Source organism: Drosophila innubila, chromosome X, assembly GCF_004354385.1.
Source record: "Drosophila innubila isolate TH190305 chromosome X, UK_Dinn_1.0, whole genome shotgun sequence".
NCBI classification, from domain to species: Eukaryota; Metazoa; Arthropoda; class Insecta; order Diptera; family Drosophilidae; genus Drosophila; species Drosophila innubila.
Genome location: NC_047626.1, coordinates 36,614,327 through 36,635,840, shown reverse-complemented (window position 1 = coordinate 36,635,840; position 21,514 = coordinate 36,614,327). Strand labels below are relative to the sequence as shown.

Sequence of the window (21,514 nt, the reverse complement as noted above, 5' to 3'; positions counted from 1 at the left end):
CTGATCGAATATACATAAAACTTGGTTTTATATATCCTGTTTACAGTTGGTTTAAATCGGACCACTATATCATATAGCTGTCATATGACCGATCGGGCGAAAATCAAGTCTTAGTATGAAAAACTTTTTAGTTTTATGAGATATCGTAACCAAACTTAAAGAATATTCATTTAAGTTAGTCTTATACATCCTTACCGAAGTTGGTTCAAGTCGGTCAACTATATCATATAGCTGTCATAGGACCGATCGGGTGAAAATTAAGTCTAAGTAAGAAAAAGTTTTTTGTTTTATGAGATATTGTAACCAAACTGACAGAATATAAATAAAACTTGGTTTTATATAACCTGTCCAAAGTTGGATCAAATCGGAGCACTATATCATGTAGCTGTCATAGGGCCGATCGGGCGAAAATCAAGTCTTAGTATGAAAAACTTTTTTGTTTAATGAGATATCGTAACCAAACTGATTAAATATGCATAACAATTGGTTTTATATATCCTATCCAAAGTTGGTTCAAATCGGTCCACTATATCATAACACTTCGTTCAATAATGTGTGTGACTAATTAATTAAAACACATTTTTTTTGCCAAAATTCGTTTTTATTCATCAACATAGTTCCCTTTTAGGGAGATACAATCATTCCAACGCTTTTCCAATCTTTCGATACCGCCTTTGTAAAATGATTTTTCTTTGCCTTCAAAATAGGCGTTAGTTTCGGCGATTACTTCATCATTTGAGCGAAATCTCTTACCACGGAGCATCTTTTTGAGGTCTGCGAAGAGCCAGTAGTCGCTGGGAGCAAAATCTGGAGCATACGGTGGATGGGGATTCGAAGCCCAATTCGTTCAATTTTGCCATCGTTTTCATTGATTTGTGACACGGTGCATTGTCTTGGTGGAACAACACATTTTTCTTCGCCATATGAGGCCGTTTCTTTGCGATTTTGTCTTTCAAGCGCTCCAATAACGCTATATAATATTCGCTGTTGATGGTCTGCCCCTTCTGGAGATAGTCGATGAATATTATTCCATGAGCATCCCAAAATACAGACGCCGTAACCTTGCCAGCCAACTGCGGCGTCTTTTTTCGCTTTGGGCGGCTTTCACCGGCTGCATGCCACTCAGCAGACTGCCGATTTGACTCTAGAGTGAAATGGTGGATCCATGTTTCATCCTTTGTGATGTACCGACGCAAAAACTCCGACTTATTGCGCGTAAACATGTCCAAACAGCTCTTTGATTCATCGATTCGTTGTTGTTTTTGCTCCGTTGTGAGCAAACGCGGCACCCATTTGGAAAACACCTTTTTCATACCCAAATGTTCGTGTATTATGGTGTGTACACTGCCTGCTGATATCTTTAGAATGTCAGCAATCTCCCTCACTTTCACCTTACTGTCGGACATAATGATTTACAGTGTTTTTTCAACGTTTTCCGGAATAACAGCGTCATTTGGCCTTCCAGTAGATGGAATGTCATCGGTGTCTGTACGACCACGTTTGAATTCGACATACCAATAACAAATGCTTCTTTTTGATGGAGCAGAGTCCGAACAATGTTTTTCAAGCCATTCCTGGCATTGAACAGTATTTTTTTCATTAAAAAACAATGATAAATCAGCACACGGAATTGCTTTGAATTTATTTTTTTTAACTCAAAAGTAGCGTTACTTAAAGCACTGTAACTTGTAAACAAATGGTCGGATTAACATATGATTTTGACACTAGTAGTACTAGTGCCGCCATCTATGTGTCAGTCACACACATTATTGAAGACAGTGTTATAGCTGTCATAGGACCCATCGGGCGAAAATCAAGTCTTAGTATAAAAATCTTTTATGTTTTATGAGACATTGTTACTAATATGATAGAACATGCATTTAAGATAACTAAATATTTTTTAATTTTTTCCATTATTAGTTTTTGCCATAGTAAGTACGGGGTCTCCGGCAGTCCAGTATGCTCGACTGCAGCACCGGCCGACTAGTTTAAGTTTAAAGTGTCAACTAAATTAAGCCTCTGTACGAATTGAAGTTTTTTAAGTAATTGTTTATTTAATTTATGGTCATTAAATCTAAGTGCCGCGAAGTATGGGTAGCGAGCATATAACTGTCGAGTGGGCTCGACTGTAGTTCGTTCATACATCAACGCGAGCGAAGCGACCCAGGGAAAGGCGAGCGTAGTAAGCAGGGTGCGAAGCCCCCTTGTTTTTTTGTCTATTTTTTAAAATCAAAATTAGAATATTGCAACATTTTGCAATTTTGTTGTTGTTTGTTATACAGCTTTATCATTGCTATTCTTTGTGCTAATCTTCTACAAAATCTCAAAAGGCTGCAACATAAAATTTGTTTTACAGATGCAAAGCTGCTGTTAACAGGCTGTGTTAATAGAATGATTTAAATAGAAAATGTTTTCTATTTAAATTTTTTTTATCAAAAATAATGTGTTGCTACATTCCGTATTTTTGTTGTTGTTTGTTTTTGTTTTTGTTAAAACCAAAGAAAACTAAACCCAGGGCTGCAGCATATCAAATTTTCTTAGCAGCTGTTAAAGGTTCTGTAAAATAAATTTCTTTAAATTAATTATTGTTTTGTTTAATTAATATTATGAAAGATAAATAAAGCGAATTGTTTGTAAATTGTTAATAAATAAATGCCTCAATTAGTATGCTTATCGATACATCGCTTTGAATGTCATATCGATCTTTACTTTGCATAAGTATCACTTCTTTGCATCAATAAATAGCGATACCTATCACTAATAGTTGAAAATGAATTTGGTGGCGAGAGATCGGTGGGTGCGCTTCAACCCAACTTGCAGCTACAGCAGAAACAGCAACAGGCACATTGTTATGGCCAACAACAACAGCAGCAAGGCAGCCAGCAACAAAAACAACAACAGCAAAAGGAACAAAAGCAAATGCATATGAAGAAGCAAACAAATAACTCAGATATTTTGAAAAAACTTTTTGTTTTTTAAGTTAACCAGTTTAACCAAACTCACATATAGCATCTCCCAAACCAGAGCGAATAAATCGCAGCGGCAGCGGCGCGAATAAATCGCGTGATGTTTTCCGCGCCAAAATCGCAAGTGTGTTCACACCGCGCCGAATTTATTCGCGGTTTCTTTATTCGCAAAAATGTCTTCGTCAAATGACAGCCATGAAAAAAGACATTGCGCATAAACAGCTAAACGCATAAACGTCACATGTGATGATTTTTAATACATTTTTTCAATAAAAGTGAATGATTATAAGTTAATAACTGCTTCTCGTATTATATTATTATAATTATATTGTATTAAAAGCCAAAATATAGTAATTTAACATGTAAACAAGTCAAAAATTCAACACATGCATTACATGTGACGTCATCAGCGCAGAACATGAGCAAATTTCTGCGCAATCTAATTCTATCGTTCTTGGCGGCAAGCGGAAAAAACGCTGCATGCGCGGTTCTGGAAAAAAACGCTGCAAATTCGCAGTCGAAACGAATTCGCTCCGCTTTGGTGTGCATACGTTCATAAGACGCAATGTAATTATATATTCGCGCCGCTGCCGCTGCGATTTATTCGCTCTGGTTTGGGAGATACTTAAAGCAGTGTTTGGTCAAGTGCCGAGTGTAATAGTAGTGGATGATGTGTTAGACACAGGTACGGGTTAAGATCTTATTTTAAATTTAGTTTTATTAATATTATTTTGAATTTAACGATAATTGACAATTTGGTCAAAATCGGATTCCTATATACACATAATATACATAACATAGCTGCCATAGATCGGGTTCACAATAAGCTTTAGTATGAAATGTATTTTGCTTTTTAAGTTATCTCAACCAAACTTACAGATTGCAAGGGCAGCGGGCCAGGTGAATATAATTATTCGTTTCTCTTTCAAAAAATGTTATATTATAGAAATTTGTTGATAATATTTGCAATACCTTTGATACTTCTGGTGAACGGCAGTATATCGTATCGTGATACCAAATTTTGTGTATCATGATACCTGTGCATGTATCATAAAAAAAGGCTGCTACTTTGTGCTACTTTTCTGCTCTCATCAGATTTTCTTATCGAAGTTCATGAAATGTTTATCGAAAGCAGCAGCAGTTTTTCAACAACAAATAATTTATTTAAATTTATTAGATAGTTTTAATTTAATTTCCTATCCGCGCTGTTCATAACTTTTACTATCGCTAATTCGATCATCAGGTGTTGGCAGAAAAATGTATCATAGCTTTCACCAGGAAGTATCAGTAGCATAAAGTTTTTATGATACTTGATTAGGCAGCATGTTTTCTGGTGAATGCGACCATTCAGAAGGAAATTATCAACAGCAAAAAATGTCTAATTTGTACAAAAAGCTATCATGTCATTTAGCAGGTACTGATTACTGATCTTCAAGTAAAGAAGGTATCCAATCGAATAAACCCAATGTTAAAAATTACAACCCTTTCCTCTTGAATGACAGAAACTGCAGTTTAAATGCCTTTGCTTGCTCATATTTTTGCTACTTTCATTCTTTTCTTACATACAAACAAGTTAATATGATCGGATTTCAGAATCAAAAAATTTTTGTGATTCCAGAGTTATAAAATATTTTTTAGATAAAAATTGAGTGTCCGAATTATTAGGTTGTCCAAATATTTGTTGCTACTTATTGCATTCAGCAAATTCAGAAATTTAAAACGACAAAATATTTCTAATTTTTTTCCAATAACTGATAACTGAAAATAATTGCATAGTACGAACGCTGAAAAACGTAGTAGTCTGATTTGTATAAGAAGGTATCATTTCATTTAGCAGGTACTGATTACTGATCCATCAGAAGTAAAGAAAAAAACCTGCCAAATAAACTCTATGTTAAAAAAGCGACCCTTTGCTCTTAAACGACAGAAACTGCAGTTGAAATGCCTTTACTTGCAATTTTTATACTATTATACGTTTATTCTATTCTTGCATACAAACACGTTATTATGATCAGATTCAATAATTTTGTGTGCCCGTGTTTCAGAATATTTTATAGATAAAAATTGAAGTCCGAAATACCAGGTTGTCTTAATACGACAATTGGCATTCGGCACTGCGCAAAAAGTATTTATTATGCTCGTGATAGCTCACCCTTTTTGCGCACAGTGCAGAATGACAATTTTCGTGTTTTTATTTTTAAATTTATATTTTTATTTAAAATTTTTATATTAAATTTTATTTCGTTCGCCACAAAATTGGATATCAGAAATTTTGAGGCTGGAATATGCTATCGTCACTAGACTTTTACCTCGTGTAGAGGTTTAGTAAAGTAAGAGAAAATTAAATTTGACGTGTGTGAAATTTAGTGACTTATTTCTGATTTTTCATGTTTTTTTTTAAACTTTAACGATAAAAAGTTTTGCAGCTCGAAATTTGAATGTATGATTTTGTAGTCAATAGTTTCTGATTTTTTTTTTTTAAGTAAGCTGGTAAGCCACACAAGTTAAAAAAAGGATTAAAAAGATCATGATTTAAAAATGAATGAATATGTACATAGTTTCTTTTAATAAACTTAAAAAAATTGTATAACTCGAAGTCTCCAGAAGTCGAACTTTTTTTTCGGATAATGGTGATTCGAGTTAGGGAAGTTCGGCTGTATATCGAATTTTTTTCCCAGAAGCGAATAGGGAGGAGGTGGTCCAATTTCCTAATTTCCAAAAAAAAAAATTAATAAACTCAATTTTAGTCTAACAAATGTTCAAACAAAATTAAGGTCTACATTTATAGTTTATGCCGCCTAAATGGAAAAATCGCCTATAGTGCAGGGCCAAATTTCAATGGAAACAGTTACTGGTCCTTCGACTGTGGTCATTCAACCTCAACTTGCCCCCCATCCTTTACGCATCCCTTTAACCACCCCCGAAACCCCCTTCTAGTCCTACAGAAACCGGACAGCACAATGGGCCGATCGTCCTGGGTAAACATTTCTTTGGTCGAGCAGTCCGCATAACCTAATCTAACCTACATATTATTTTGTAGCATTGTACTTTATTTAATTGTGGCTTCGAGTTTCTTCATGAAACTTTCAGGACTGATAAATTTGAAGTCGCTGAATCCGAAAAAACATTCTTTTTGTTCGTCCCTGTCAGGATAATCGACGGGACCATTTTTTGGCCTGTTACCATATGGTAACTCTGGGAGTAACAGGGTACAGGTTTTTTTAATACTACAAAAAAAGAATATTTGCGAAAAAATCCAATAAACACAGCTTTATCTAACAGGGGGCTCCTCCTTGATATATATGACCTGTGCACTATATCATTTAGCTGTCATAGGAACGATCGGCGTCAAATGAAACTTAGTATGGAAAACTTTTTTAAGTTAGTTTTATACAACTTGACCAAATTAAGTTCAAATCGGCTTACTATATCATATAGCTGCCATACGAAGAATCATATTTTATGAACAAAACAGTACCAAAACGCAATTAAAATGTGTTGAGAATATGAATGAAATAAAACGTATATGTAACAGCATACATGCCTGCATGTAAAAACCAGAGAAGAACTATGTTAGCATTTAAGCTATGACGCTATGTTAATGTTAATTTTCAGTCGCCCCTTATACTTTGCAAAAGACACGCGAAGTGTACTTATACATTTCAAATAAAACGAATAGGTTATGGGCCTAGTTATTGCTGGACTGAGCTGGTGACTCCGTATGCAAATAATGTTTTGATTGAGCGTTAATATGATGTCGTCGATGCATAGTATCGAGAGCTCGATAATGAGAATTATGGTGCCTGGTCAGTGCAGATGAAGAGAGTGTTAATTCATGCTGATTTGTGGTCTGTCGTTTGCGGGCGAGTCGTCAAAAGAGAAAACGACAACGCACAGGCAAATGCAGATTTTGACACAAAAGATGAGAAGGCAATGGCAAGCATTATGTTGTGCATAAAGGCAACGCAAAGAAACAATGCTAAGCATTGTGGAACATCAGCGAACGTTTGGAATTATTTGCGTGAGATTTATGTGCCAAGAGGACCGGCACGGTGTGTTACATTGCTCAAGCATTGCTACATTGCTCAAGCAATTATTGGCCACGAAATTGAAAGAAGGAGATAGCATGGTTGGGCATCTTGGAAACTTATTTGACGTAGTGGAAAAACTCAATGAGATCGAGGTCACGATACCTGATGAGCTTTTGTGCATATTGCTCTTGTCGACGTTGACAAGCTCATACAAAAATTTCGTAGTGGCAATAGAGACGCGTGATACTCTACCGTCACTCAGCTCACTCAAGGTAAAGCTTCTAGAAGAAGGAGATAGACGCAAAGCAGAAAATTGTGCGGAAGAAGGAGAACAAAAAATGTTCGGAACGCGTACACAAAAGAAAGGCAAAAATCAGTGCGCGCAAAAGCAATTAGACAAGAGTGAGCGGGACAACAAGCGAAGCGGCGACAAAAAGTTTGAATGTTGGACGTGCGGCCGCCGCGGCAATATTGCTGCAAATTACAAATCGAAAGAGCACAAAGAAAAAAGTGAAAATGATGCCGAAGAATCAATGAAATCATTTTCAGTGTTCTTTGGTAATATAAATACAAGAGAAATGCCCTCAGAACATGCGTGGTGCTTGGACAGCGGCTCTACAGCGCACTTATGCAAAGACAAGGCTCAGTTTATCAACTTAAGAGAATGTAAAGAGCGCATTATTCTTACAGGTGACAATTACATCGAAGCGAGCGGTCGTGGAACTGTTCGTTTGTATTTGAAAAGTGGAGCTGTGGATCTACTTAATATATTGTTTGTAAAAGGGTTGCACTGCAACTTTATATCAGTTGCCAGAGCAAGCAATAATGGTTTTACAGTTGAGTTTGCTGCAGAAAATGCATATGTAAAGGATAAACACGGCCAAGTAGTGTTAACTGCAAAGAAGCAACAGGATTTGATTAGGCTGGAAACAAATATGGAGAAGTGCTACGCTGCCGGTTTGGACACCTTAATTTTGACAGTCTGCAAAAAATGATAAAGATCAAAATGGTACACAGCTTAAAGGCAAATCTATGTGGATTAGAAGATCGTTTTTGTGTAACGTGTGCAAAATGCAAAATATGCGTGAAAAAGTTCCCAAAGGCTTCACAAAATCGAGCAAAACATGTGCTAGGGTTGATACACATAGATATATGTGACCCTATGAGCAAACTGTCAAATGGTGGAGCAAAATATTTTGCAACGTTTATAGATGGCAAGACCCGATTTGTGTACGTTTTCTTTCGTAAGTCAAGAGATACAATTTTTGAGAAATTCAAAGAATTTAAGGCGTACGCAAAAAAAGCAAACTGGAAAAAGCATTAAAGCGATCAGGAGTGATAATGGAAGAGAGTATTTGAGGTGTTCGAAAACTACTTGAAGAGCAGCGGAATCAAGAGACAGCCGACAGTCCCGCACACCCCGCAGCAGATCGGCATGGCAGAGCTTGCCAATAGGACTCTTGTGGAGATGGCCCGTAGCATGCTGGTGCATGCAGGCACTGATGAAGCATTTTGGGCAGAAGCAGTTAAGGCAGCTTCAAACTTGCAAAATCGTGCAGAGACGTCGACATTGACCAATGTCACACTCCAAGAGGCCTGGTCTGGAAACTGCAAAGGCTTATCGTTTATACAATCTACGCAAACGTAAGGTAATAGAAGATGGTCAAATAAAGTCCCAGAAACTCGCACGTGATGCAGAAATCATGATGTTCATGCCTCCAGACAAGCCGGTTGATGAGTCATCAATGGAGCTTCATCAGCTAGTCCATCAGCTTCGGCCAACTCAGTGCCTGATGATGAGCTCGATAACGAAGTCATTGCAGACGAGCAGTGCATTGAAGAAGGAGCGTGTGAGGAGCAAGTACGTCGTGGTCCTGGAAGCCCAAAGTTAGTACATAGCTGTCGACGTGGGCGTCCTCGCAAGATGTACAACACCTTGAATGCCATGGCTAGAGGTCACATCGACAAATTTGGAAACATCGAGCGCTTTAAATCACGACTGGTCGCGAAGTGCTGCAGTCAGCGCTACGTAATTAATTATTTTGATACTTTTTCCCCAGTAGCTAGGTATTCGTCGTTCAGGCTGGTGATGGCCATGGCCGTGGAGCATGGCATGTACATGCATCAGATGGATGTTTCGGCAGCGTATCTCAACAGCGAGCTTAGTGAAGATGTCTACATGCGTCAACCTGAGGGGTTCGTCGATGGAAATCATCCCAAGCGTGTTCTGAAGCTGCACAAATCGTTGTATGGGCTTAAGCAGAGTAGACGTGAGTGGAATGAGAAGCTAAATACCGTCCTACTTGACATTGATTTCATTCCATGCGCAAGTGGGCCTTGCGTATACACTCTTCAAGATGAGCAGCAGTTCAACATAATCGTTGTGTATGTTAATGATCTCATACTGGCCAGCAAAAGCAAAGATGACCTGAACAGAATTAAGCGACTGATATCCTGAAACATTTCTTGGGAATGGAGATCGTTCGAAAAGGAGAGACTGGTGGCATAACAGTTGGTCACAAGCAATATATTCAGGATCTGTTGCACCAGTACGGCATGGAGAACTGTAAGCCAAATTTTGTACCGCTAGAAGCAGGATTTCAAGTAAAGTGCAAGACTGAAGGATGTCAACAGGTGGATCAAGTCAAGTATCAGTCGTTGATTGGCTCACTGATGTACTTGGCTTTAACAACTCGTCCCGACTCTGTCTCCAAACTCGCTCAGAGAAACTCTGATTCACATCAGGAGCACGAAGCAGGTGTCAAGCGTGTTCTACGCTATCTAAAGGGTACTGCTGACCTGAGCATGCACTATGAGCAAACCGGCAAGTCAATTTATTGCTATGTGGATGCGGATTGGGCAGGCGACAGTAGTGACCGAAAGTCATTTAGTGGATGGGCTTTCTTTGCCGCAGGATCTGCGCTTACATGGGAATCGAAGAAGCAAAGAAGCAAACATTGTCGCACTAAGCAGTACAGAAGCCGAATACGCATATATCAAGAAACAGGTTTAGGAGATGGGCATATAGAATTCAAATATCATCATGTGCGAGAATGTAACAAAAAAAAACTCGTCTATAAAAGTCTAGTGACGAAAGCTATTTCTAGCCCCAAAATTTCTGATATCCAATTTTGTGACGAACAAAATTCAGTTTAATCTAAAAATCTTAAATAAAAATATGAAATAACTGGAGCGCTCCTCCCGCTGCCCGCTTTGCTCGCCATCTGATTGATTGATGTGTTGAAAAGAGGAGCACTTATTATAGTTTTCTTGAATAAACTTAATTAACACAAAACTATATTACTCTACTATTTCAATAATTCGGACAACATTAAAATTCGGGCACTCAATTTTTATTTATAAGATATTCTGTAACCCGGGCACCCAACAAATTTGTTTATTTTGAAATCCAATCACATTAACGTGTTTGTAGGTAAGAAAATAATATAAGTAACAATAAGTAAAAAAGCAAATAAATGCATTTAAACTGCAGTTTCTGCCATTTTAGAACAAAGGGTCGTTATTTCTAACATTGGGATTATTCGGCACGTTTTTTATCAGTTTATTTTTATCTTTTACTTCTGATGAATCAGTAATTAATACCTGCTAAATGACATGATACCGTCTTATACAAATCAGACTACTACGTTTTTTTTTCCTTTCGTACGATGAAATTATTATCAGTTATCAGTTATTGGAAAAAAATTAGAAATATTTTGTCGTTTTAAATTTCATGCTGAATGCAATAAGTAGCAACAAATATTCGGACAACCTAATAATTCGGACACTCAATTTTTATCTATAAAATATTCTGTAACCAGGGCATTACACAAATTTTTTCATTCTGAAATCCAATCACATAAACGTGTTTGTATGTAAGAAAATAATATAAGTGACAAAAATATGTGCAAATGAAGGCATTTAAGCTGCAGATTCTTTCATTTAAGAGCAAAGGGTCTTTATTTCTATCATTGGGTTTATTCGGCACGTTTTGTCGTTGGAAATTTCATGCTGAATGCAATAAGTAGCAACAAATTTATATAACATAACATTTTTTGTCAAAGAAAACTTCGATATTTGGCGTGCAGAAGCGAATCTGTGAATTTTGTTAAGAAATTGTAAAAATTAAAAAAGTTTTTCATATTATAGGTTAATTTGAAACCGACGTTCATATGGCAGCTATATTATATAGTCATCCGATTCAGACCAATTTTAAACAGATTGTATCATTTATTAAAAAAGACATATTCTGTGAGCTTGATATCAGGTCAGGGTGTAAAATATGGTAAAACAAACACAATCTGTGAGTTTGGTTGAGATAACTCGAAAAACAAAAAAGTTCTCCATACTAAAGATGAATCTGAACCCGATGGTTCCTATTGCAGCTATATGATATAGTAACCCGATTTTGACCAAATTGTAAAGTATCCTAAAATTTAAAAATATGCTAATAAAATTAAATTAAAAAATACTTGTTAATTCGGACAACCTAATATTTCGGACACTCAGTTTTAATCTATAAAATATTCTGTAAGCCGGGCACCACACAAATTTGTTCATTCTGAAATCCAAATTTGTATGTAAGAAAATAATATAAGTAGCAAAAATATGTGCAAATGAAGGCATTTCAACTGCAGTTTCTGTCATTTAAGAGCAAAGGGTTGTAATACATTTTCGCGTTTTTTTGTTTATGAAACATAATTTTTGGTTGAGGGGCTTGGAAGATATTACCTGTTAAGTGAATAAATACATTTTTCTATCGGTCGAAAATCATGTTTTAGTAAGAATAACATTTTGGTTTTATAAGATATCTCAACCAAACTGATACAATATGCACTTAACTCGGTTTTATATACCCTGAACAAGGTTGGTTCAAATCGGACTACTATATCATATAGCTGTCATAGGACCGATCGGCTCAAAATTAGGTTTTAGTATGAAAAACTTGTTTGTTTAGTGAGATATTTTAACCAAATTGATAGCATATGCATTTAAGTCAGTTTTAAAAATCCTGACCGAAGTTATTTCTTATCGGACCACTATATCATATAGCCAATCGGTCCAATATTAAGTCTTAGTATGAAAATTTTTTTTTTTACGAGATATCGTACCCAAACTAATAGAATATGCATTTAAATTAGACTTATATATTCTGACCAAAGTTGGTTTTAATCGAACTACTATATCATATAGCTTTCATAGCACCGATCGGGCGAAATCCAAGTATTAGTATGAAAAACTTTTTTTTTTCATAGTAAGTACGGGGTCTGCGACAGTAGAGTATCCTCGGCTGTAGCAGCGCGAGCAAAGCGAGCAGGGGGTGAAGCCCCCTAGTTTTTCTTTATAATTAAAGAAAAAAATTTTTTAAATATACGTTGAACAACTAAATTTATATATTTTACTATTTGCCTGCATTTATGATAAAGTTACAATGTCAAAAGCAAAAGCAATTGAAAAAAATTCTGATATCCCACAAAAAAAACCTCTACACGAGGTAAAAGTCTAGTGACGAAAGCAATTTCTAGCCCCAAAAATTTCTGATATCCAATTTTGTGACGAAAAAAATAAAGTTTAATATAAAAATTTTAAATAATATTACAAAAAAATATAAAAAAACACGAAAATTGGCATTCTGAAATGCGCGTAAGAAGGGGGAGCTACAACGAACATAAAAATTACTTTTTGCGCAGTGCCACATGTCAATTTTCGTGTTTTTCATTCATGTGTCAATTTTTCAAAAATTCGCTAAAATGTAAGCTAAAAAACCTTATTTCACCTGTAAAATGTAACCTTAGTAGGCCTAAAAGCTCTCAAACTCACCTTTCCAATGATATATAGGACATATCTGTAACTACTATGGTTTGGAAACTATTGGGGTTAAACTTTAGCGGGACTTAGCGTTTTCCCGCTAAACTAGCGGTTGTTTCAAAAAGTCGTAAAACAAATTTTTTTAGATTTTCGAAAAGGAATGGGGATCTATTCATTTCATCTAACGTTTTTTAGTGCTTTGATGCAAACAGACAAACAAACAAACAAACTAACTTTTCATCGCATTTTGAGAAGTCCACTAAAAATTTCAAATTAAATTATCTTTTAAACTAGTTGTCGGATTTGGGTGATCGAGGTATCAATCGACGCGTATTTTTGATTTAAATGATTTAAAACAATGCAATTTTTTAGGTCAATAAGTCCCTTTTACCGTTAATATCCGCCCTTTCTCTTGACACGCCTTCTATTATTTTGTGGTCTGCATTTGTTCTGAAGTGTTCTTGATATATATTTCATATTCTAAACCGATATCTCACACAGTTCAATAGCTAGATCTTTTTCCCATCAAATAGTAAAAACCTTTGATTGTTTCAAAAAATTTGCTCCTGTGCATAAGGCTTTCTCTATGGAGTAACATGGAAAAATACCGTGGGTTATGTTAAAAGTAAAAAGTAAAAGTAAAAAATCTCCAATCGGGCACAAATATGGCAATGGCTTTTTTTTAACTCTTCTTGAGTACTCAGAGAATCAGAGACAAAAGTCAAATTTGGTATGTGAAAAACATAATTGGTTCTCACAAAACTAGTTCTCTTTTTAGCACCGCCCATGGACTGCAACAGTTACAGCAACGCGCGCGACAAAAGAACCGTTAGCTAGTAAGCAAATGCATTGCTGACTTGCTAGTAAGCGCAGCACCGTTGCTGGATAATGAGCGCATGTGCCGTTAGCTTAGGGTCTGCAAACTATAAAAGGGTATGCAGTCACAGACGCGGGTTATTTTTTGAGAAGTGGTAGAAAACAAAGAAGCTGATTTATTGAGTATATCCTAGCGATGCCAGGACCCAGTATAATTATTTCCTAGCGTTGCCAGGACCCAGCCACATCCAAGCGTTGCTCAGCCCCGGTATATATCCTAGCGTTGCCAGGACCCAGCCTAGTTATCCAAGCGTTGCCAGGACTCGATCTATTCAAACCTCGCCCAGTTATCCTAGCGTTGCCAGGAACCTGCCTAGTTATTCTAGCGTTGCCAGGACCCGATCTATTCAAACCCCACCCAGCTATACTAGCGTTGCCAGGACCCTGCCTAGTTATCCTAGCGGTTGCCAGGACCCCGCCCATTTATCCTAGCACTGCCAGGACCTTGCCTAATTATCCTATCATTTCCGAGACCCGATCTACTCAAGCCCCGCCCATATATCATATCGGTGTCAGGACCCTGCCTAGTCCTCCTAGCGTTGCCAAAACTCGATCTATTCAAGCCTAGCCCGTTTATCCTAGCGTTTCCAGGACCCTGCCTATTTATCGTAGAGTTGCCAGGACCCCGCCCAGTTATCACAGCGTTGCCAGGACTCAGTCTATCTTATCTAGCGTTACCCGGCTCCAGCCTATTTCTAGCCTCGCGTCAACGGAATAGAGTTCTCAAGCTGAGCTGAGATATCCCAAATTCCGGAGAAGACGACCTGGAACCGACTCGGGAGGACGACAACCGGATCGACACAGGATATACCCGCATAATTATCTATATTTACTTTGTACAATTATGAGTGGGATTTAAGTCGCTAATAAACCAAGAAACCCATTGAATAATTTAAATCTCTCTGGGTCATCATTTATTCGCAAGTGCTGCATTTTTATAAATTTGTTGCACGGATCCACTCGCCGACCGAGTTAGCCCGGTGACAAACAAAAGGATCGTTACAAGTAGACCCGACTGGACTCGGTTTCGAAAATCGACTTTAAGTTGAAAAATTTCCCAATATTATAAGTTACACTTTAAACGCATGTCTTTCAGAACTTTTTCGAAAATTACCCCAACTTTGTAAGGCTCCAAACGCCACAAAAAATTTTACTAAAAATACTAAAAAACTTTTTGTATAAATTACTTAAACCAATTCTCAATTGAACCACACTCGAACGGAACAACGATTGTTCATCGTAATTATTTTTATGAATTAAGCTTGGTCGTTAATTTTTTGGTGAGCGACCGTAATAAATAGCCTCCAAAATTACCAAGTTTCAATAAAGCATGAAAACAACACATGAAAAAAAGATTTGTTATAAAAAAAGAGTGTATTTGTGAATTCAATTGCGTTTTTGAGTTAGAAAATTTTTTTTTTGAGAAAACTTGATATTTTTAACTCGATCTACTATTTCCTATATATCGACAACTCGATACTTATTGGTGGCGACACGATCTAAAATTTTTATTTACATAACTACTTTTTGGTATTTATTATTTTCTGTAGTAATATCAAAGCTCTGGCTTTTGTCGAATTTTTTTTGTCCAATTTAATATTTGTTTCGACTGAGAAAAAAAATTCTGGCAGTCTGAGATTATAAATAACCTTATAAATAAATACTGCTTCGGTTTGCCATCTAAAAATAGTAAGTTTGTAGTCGCCCAAGCCTTCAATGTCTGGAGCTTACTACTCTTTCTATCGGAGCCTACTATGCTCTTTATTAACATATCAATATTGGTTCAAAATTCAAGTTTGGATTTCTCAAAACTATGAAAAAGTAATCTGTACGTTGGTAGGGGGATAGGTAAATATTTCAGTACTTACTGTGCGATTTCCCAGGTTTTTGACGCGGCAGGTTAGCTTTACAGTCTTGCCTACAAGGCCAGTTATATTGCTGGTAATGCTGGTATCGAAGGTAGGTCCTCCTGTTCCCGGTGTTGGCAGATCTTGTAGAAAGTCTGTAAAGAACCGCTTCGAGGCTCCCTGCGAGCTATCTAAAAAGCAGAAGACAAAATATTTAAAATATTTGAAATAAAGTAAAGTAAAGCCTATAAACCCTTTGTGGTAAAAAATCATTTCTTTAGTGCACTTCGACGATGTTTGAGCTTTATAAATCACAAAAATTATACTGTGAAGATATAATATACCACAAAAAAACCTCTAAACGAGGTAAATGTCTAGTGACGAAAGCAATTTCTAGCCCCAAAATTTCTGATATCCAATTTTGTGACGAACAAAACTCATTTTAATATAAAAAATTTGAATAAAAATATAAATTAACTAGGGGGCTCCGGCCCCGGCTCGCTTTGCTCGCAAATGGTCGTTATTTCTAACATTGGGTTTATTCGGCACGTTTTTTATCGGTTTATAATTATTTTTTACTTCTGATAGATCAGTCATTAGTACCTGCTAAATTACATGATACCTTCTTATACAAATCAGACTACTATGTTTTTAACCGTTCGTACGATGCAATTATTATCAGTTATCAGCTATTTGAAAAAAAATTGAAATTTTTTGTCGTTGGAAATTTTATGCTGAATGCAATAAGTAGCAACAAATTTATATAATATAACATTTTTTGTAAAAAAAAACGAATAATTGTATGCACGCGGCTAGATTTGGCAGCGAATTTTGTGAATTCAAAAATTAAAAAAAGTTTTTCATATTAAAGGTTAATTTGAAACCGACGCTCATATGGCAGCTGTATTATATAGTCATCTGATTTAGACCAAATTTGAATAGAGTGTAACATTTAGTAAAAAAGACATATTCTATGAGTTTGGCCTAGATAACTCAAAAAACAAAAATAATTTACATACTAAGAATTAATTTCTATCGAGTTATATACCGATCGAAAGGTTTAGTTCTACAAAATGACATACTAAAACTTTTTCTAACTCTCCTGGGTCATGAGATACAGTGGTGTAAGTGGGAGGAGAAAAATTTTAATGATTGCAGCTAATGGGGCTGTTGGGGCCTTTTGGTAAAATTTTGTATTGTTCTTAAGTACTCAGGTAAAATTTAACTTTTTATTAAATTTAAGTATATTGTAGTACGTACAATTTTTCGTTTTTTGGTATATGAAACATAAACTTTGGCTGAGGTGCTTGGAAGATATTACCTGTTAACTGTATATATACATTTACAGCTGTCATAGGACTGATCGGTCTAATATTAAGTATTAGTATACGAGATATCGTAACCAAACTAATAGAATATGCATTGATATATATATAGCAACGCGAGCGAAGCGAGCAGGGGGCGGTAAGTAGCCCCCTAGTTTCCTTTATAATAAAAAAAAATATATTTTTTTTTAAATATGAAAGAAATTCAACAACTAAATTTATATATTTTACTATCTGCCTGCAATAATGATAGAGTTACAATGTCAGAAGCAAAAACAATTGCAAAAATTTCTGATATCCCACAAAAAAAACCTCTACACGAGGTAAAAGTCTATTGACGAAAACAATTTCTGGCCCGAAAACTTCTGATATCCAATTTTGTGACGAACAAAATTTAGTTTAATCTTAAAATTTTAAATAAAAATATAAAACAAAGTTTTTTTGTGGGATATGATATAGTTACCCAATGTTCATCAAATTTGGTCAGCGGGTAACAGGCAGTCCCAAATACACAATCTGTGACTTTGGTTGACATGTCTTAAGAACCAAAAAAGTTTTTCATACTAAAGGTTATTTTGAGCTTGATTGTACCTATGACAGTTTTTTTATATAGTTATCTGATTTTGACAAAAGTTGGTCAGAGTGTAATATATGGTAAGAAAAACACAATCTGTGAGTTTGGTTGTTATAGCTTGAAAAACAAAAAAGTTCTCCATACTAAAGTTGAATCCGAACCCGATTGTTCCTATTGCAGCTATATGATATAGTAACCCGATTTTGACCGATTTTGTAAAATATTCTAAAATTTAAGAATATGTTAATAAAATTAAACTAAAAAATAAAACAAAAATCCTGCCTGGTGGGGGAAATGAACCCGCGCCTCCCTGCACCTGGGTCAAACACACCATCCTCTGCACTACTTAGGTACTAAACTCGCCAGCTGACCAAACAATGGTATATGTTAACTAACCCGAATCGTCCTGAGCAACTTTTATTCGAGTTTCTTCATGAATTTTTTTTAGGACTGATAAATTTGATGTCGCTGAATCTGGAAAAGACATTCTTTTTGTTCGTTCTTGTTAGGATAATCGACAGGACCATTTTTTGGTCTGTTACCATATGGTAACACTATGAATAACAGGGTACTGGCTTTTTTAATACCACAAAATACGAAGATTTGCGAAAAAGTATAATAAACACACCTTTTTATCATATAGCTGTCATAGGAACAATCGGGGTTAAATGAAAATTTAGTATGGAAAACTTTTTTGTTTTCTGAGATATCTCAACCAAACTCACAGATGCATGCTAAATCAGTCGGTTGGGCAAACAACTTTAAAAATAAAAAAAAAAGTAAATTGGCATTGTGTGCTGTGCGCAAAAAGGGTGAGCTTCTTGTACATAAAAATAACTTATTGAGCAGTGCCGAATGCCAATTTCCTTTTTTGTTTTTATTATTAATTTATATTTTTTTTTTTAAATTTTTATATTAAACTGAATTTTGTTCGTCACGAAATTGGATATCAGAAATTTGGGGGCTAGAAATTGCTTTCGTCACTAGACTTTTACCTCGTGTAGGGGTTTTTTGTGGAATATCAGAAATTTTTGCATTTGCTTTTGCTTTTGACATTGTAACTTTATCATTATTGCAGGCAGATAGTAAATCATATGAATTTATTTGTTGAATATCTTTCATTTAAAAAAATTTTTTTATTCTAATTATAAAGAAAACTAGGGTGCTCCGCCCCATGCTCGCGTTGCAACAGTCGAGCATATTTTATTGTCGGAGTCTTCGTACTTACTATGACAAAAAAAGTTTTTCATAATAAGACTTGGATTTCGCCCGATCGGTTCTATGACAGCTTTATGATATAGTAGTTCGATAAGAACCAACTTGGGTCAGGATCTATAAGTAAATGCATATTCCAGGGGTGCTCAAAGCTGCCTTATGGTTGTGCTTGCACCAATACAAATAAAATAAATCGCACGCACACATTAACTTGCATTTTTTTTGTTTCAATGTGTACACTGGAAAACAAGAGGGCTCCGCCCCCTGCTCGCTTCGCTCGCGGTGAGGTGCGGCTACAGTCGAGCAAGCTCGACAGTAGGATGCCCTGAGCCCATGTACTCTTTTATAAATGTTGATTGTTGCCCATTTTCTATGAACAACTTTTGGTTGTCTTAAATCACTGTGTTTATCACTGCAGACTACGTTGTTAATGCCCCACTGAACTAATATATCACTCGGTATTATATTAAACGTATTTAAAATTAATTAGAAATTGATAAATTGGTAAATCGCAAGTCGTAATCGTAATCGCTTGCAATCGATGTAGCGTGTGTCAAGAGTAGCCACAAACTACAACTTCGCTCATCCTGCAATCTGTCAGCACCCATTTTCCTCTCTCCCTCTTACGCAACAAATTCGAGCCTGGCAAAGGCTGCTGCAGTGCGCGCGAAATTTGAGAAAGACAATGTCTAATTTTATGAGATTCTTAATGCGGAAAATGGTTAGTTTTTTTTTACAACGATAATAAGCAGATACTTATTATATATATGTGTAAGGAATCGGAAATATTAATAATTAAAATTATTATTTTGCAGCTTTCAGTGCTCGGCAAAGATGCAAAAGTAGTGCTGCAAAATGATCGCTTTTTCTCTCATTTCATGAATAGCTTTCAGCTTCTGCTGAATTTTGCGATGCAAAAATACATATTTATATATTAACATAATTATATTTTAATCAAATTGTATATTTGTATAAGACAGTACGAATTAGTACCCATTTTTTTTTTGGGTACCAAATAAGAATCAAGTGATAGGCAAAAATATTATCGATATTATGTAATGAAAATGTTAATGTATAATTTATGATACATTAACATTTTCATGATATCGATAATATTTTGGCTTATCGCTTGATTCTTATTTGGGACCCAAAAAAAAATGAACCTATAATACTGCTACTAATGCTTGCATACAAACGTGAACATGCTGTCTCGCTCACGTTCGATTTGCTATAAATGTAATTATTTAATTAAATGTAAATTCCGAAATAACTTCTCTATTTATGGGTCAATCGCTTTGAAATTTTCAGGGTCGTTCAATACGCATACTTCTCAACTGATTGTTCAGTTAGGGAGTGCCATGTCAAAAATTGCGCCTGTAAATCGTTTTTTGCAATTTGTGGGCGAAGGGGGCGTGGCATCAAAAATTGGAAACAAACCTGACCTGCATAGTATTCACAAACCGGCATTCCAAATTTGAAGTCTCTAGCACTTATAGTATCTGAGATCGACGCGCTCGAACAGACAGACGGACAGGGCTAGATCGACTCGGCTGTTGGTCCTGATCAAGAATATATATACTTTTTGGGGTCTGCCACCCCTTCTTCTGCCTGTTACATACATTTTGCCAAACACATTATACCCTTTTTTTTGCCCATTTTCAATGGGTTCAGGGTATAAAAATATAAGCACGTCTCTTCAAGTGAAAAAAATTAAATTAGAAATGAAAAAATGGTTGTCAAAAGTTCTCCTCCGCGGCAGCACCAGCCACTGTGCCTCTCCTTTGACCGCTCCTAACAGACGCGGGCGCCGTATCAAGCGTCGCGCGTTGCCTCGCTGCGGGTGGTGGCGTCGTTGGTGCAGTTGTTGTTGTCGTTGTTGCCGTTGGTGGCGGTTGCCCTCCGGGGCTGTGCGGTGGTTGTGCACTAGGGGCGGCTCACCAGGCACACACACCAAGCACACGCACACACTCACGTGTGGAGATGGTGTCGCTGTTTTGGCGGGCAGCGGCGTCTCAGCCAACGCACACTTGCACACACACACACACTGAGGACACCCGTCCTCACATTTTAAGCTCACCAGAAAAGTGACGCTCCGCCACATAATGGCCGCCGATCGCCGATATCACACCATGGTATCGATATTGCTCTTCAAGGTTGCCACCCTTGAAATTGAGCTAAATCGGGATCATCGTCCTGAAAGTGGACGATGATCTAAAATCGAAATGATATGTCGGCTCCATGCCGAATGACTAGTTTTCGATCCTAGTTCCATGTGGTTCTTATGAACTATTGGCTCCGTGCCAAATGAATAAAAATATCAGCTCCGTAAAACTGGCTTCATGGCATTAAAAAATAAAAATTGTGGGGTCAGCGAAATGCTGCCTCACACCCCCCCTTTACTTCTTGCGGAGAAAAGAGATTCGGATGTTCCCGGCCCGAGAAATCTTCACCTGGAACAGTTTGTGATCAGTTTCCACGGTGAACTTCGTCGTTGTTCGGACGATAGATGGTCGCGACTCTACCGCGTCTACCACTTCCTGGGGCAATCTCCCGGCCAACCCGCGCAACGTCCAATGGGCTGTCGCCTCTACCCAATCGATTTGGTAGAGGGGCAACTCATCCTCGTCGAAATTGACGTCGCTGGCCGTTGACAGCACCTCATCCCAGTCGCCATTGTCCAGTGCGCTGCTAAGTATATCTCGGATACCTCTCGATGAAGGTGAGTTGTCGTCATCGCCACGTGAATCGCGATGCTGTCGTCTGAAATACGGCAGCAAAGTAACCGGGTTGGGATGAGCATGGGAGTTGGGGGGGGGGGTGATTCCTCATTGCGTACAGGCCAATTTAGGATCCCAGGGCTGCGGGACGCGTT

At 36.9% G+C, this 21,514-nt stretch overlaps 1 protein-coding gene across 1 annotated transcript in view; it reads right to left on the bottom strand.

The window, feature by feature from the left end:
- Window positions 1–21,514, bottom strand: part of LOC117794014 — a 164,865-nt gene that overhangs the window by 143,115 nt on the left and 236 nt on the right. The window contains exons 2-4 of the mRNA XM_034634476.1: window positions 21,093–21,402; window positions 20,720–20,816; window positions 15,550–15,719 (exon numbers count right to left, since the gene is read on the bottom strand). Coding sequence (XP_034490367.1) covers window positions 15,550–15,719; window positions 20,720–20,816; window positions 21,093–21,402 — 577 coding nt within the window. The remainder of the gene's footprint in view (window positions 1–15,549; window positions 15,720–20,719; window positions 20,817–21,092; window positions 21,403–21,514) is intronic.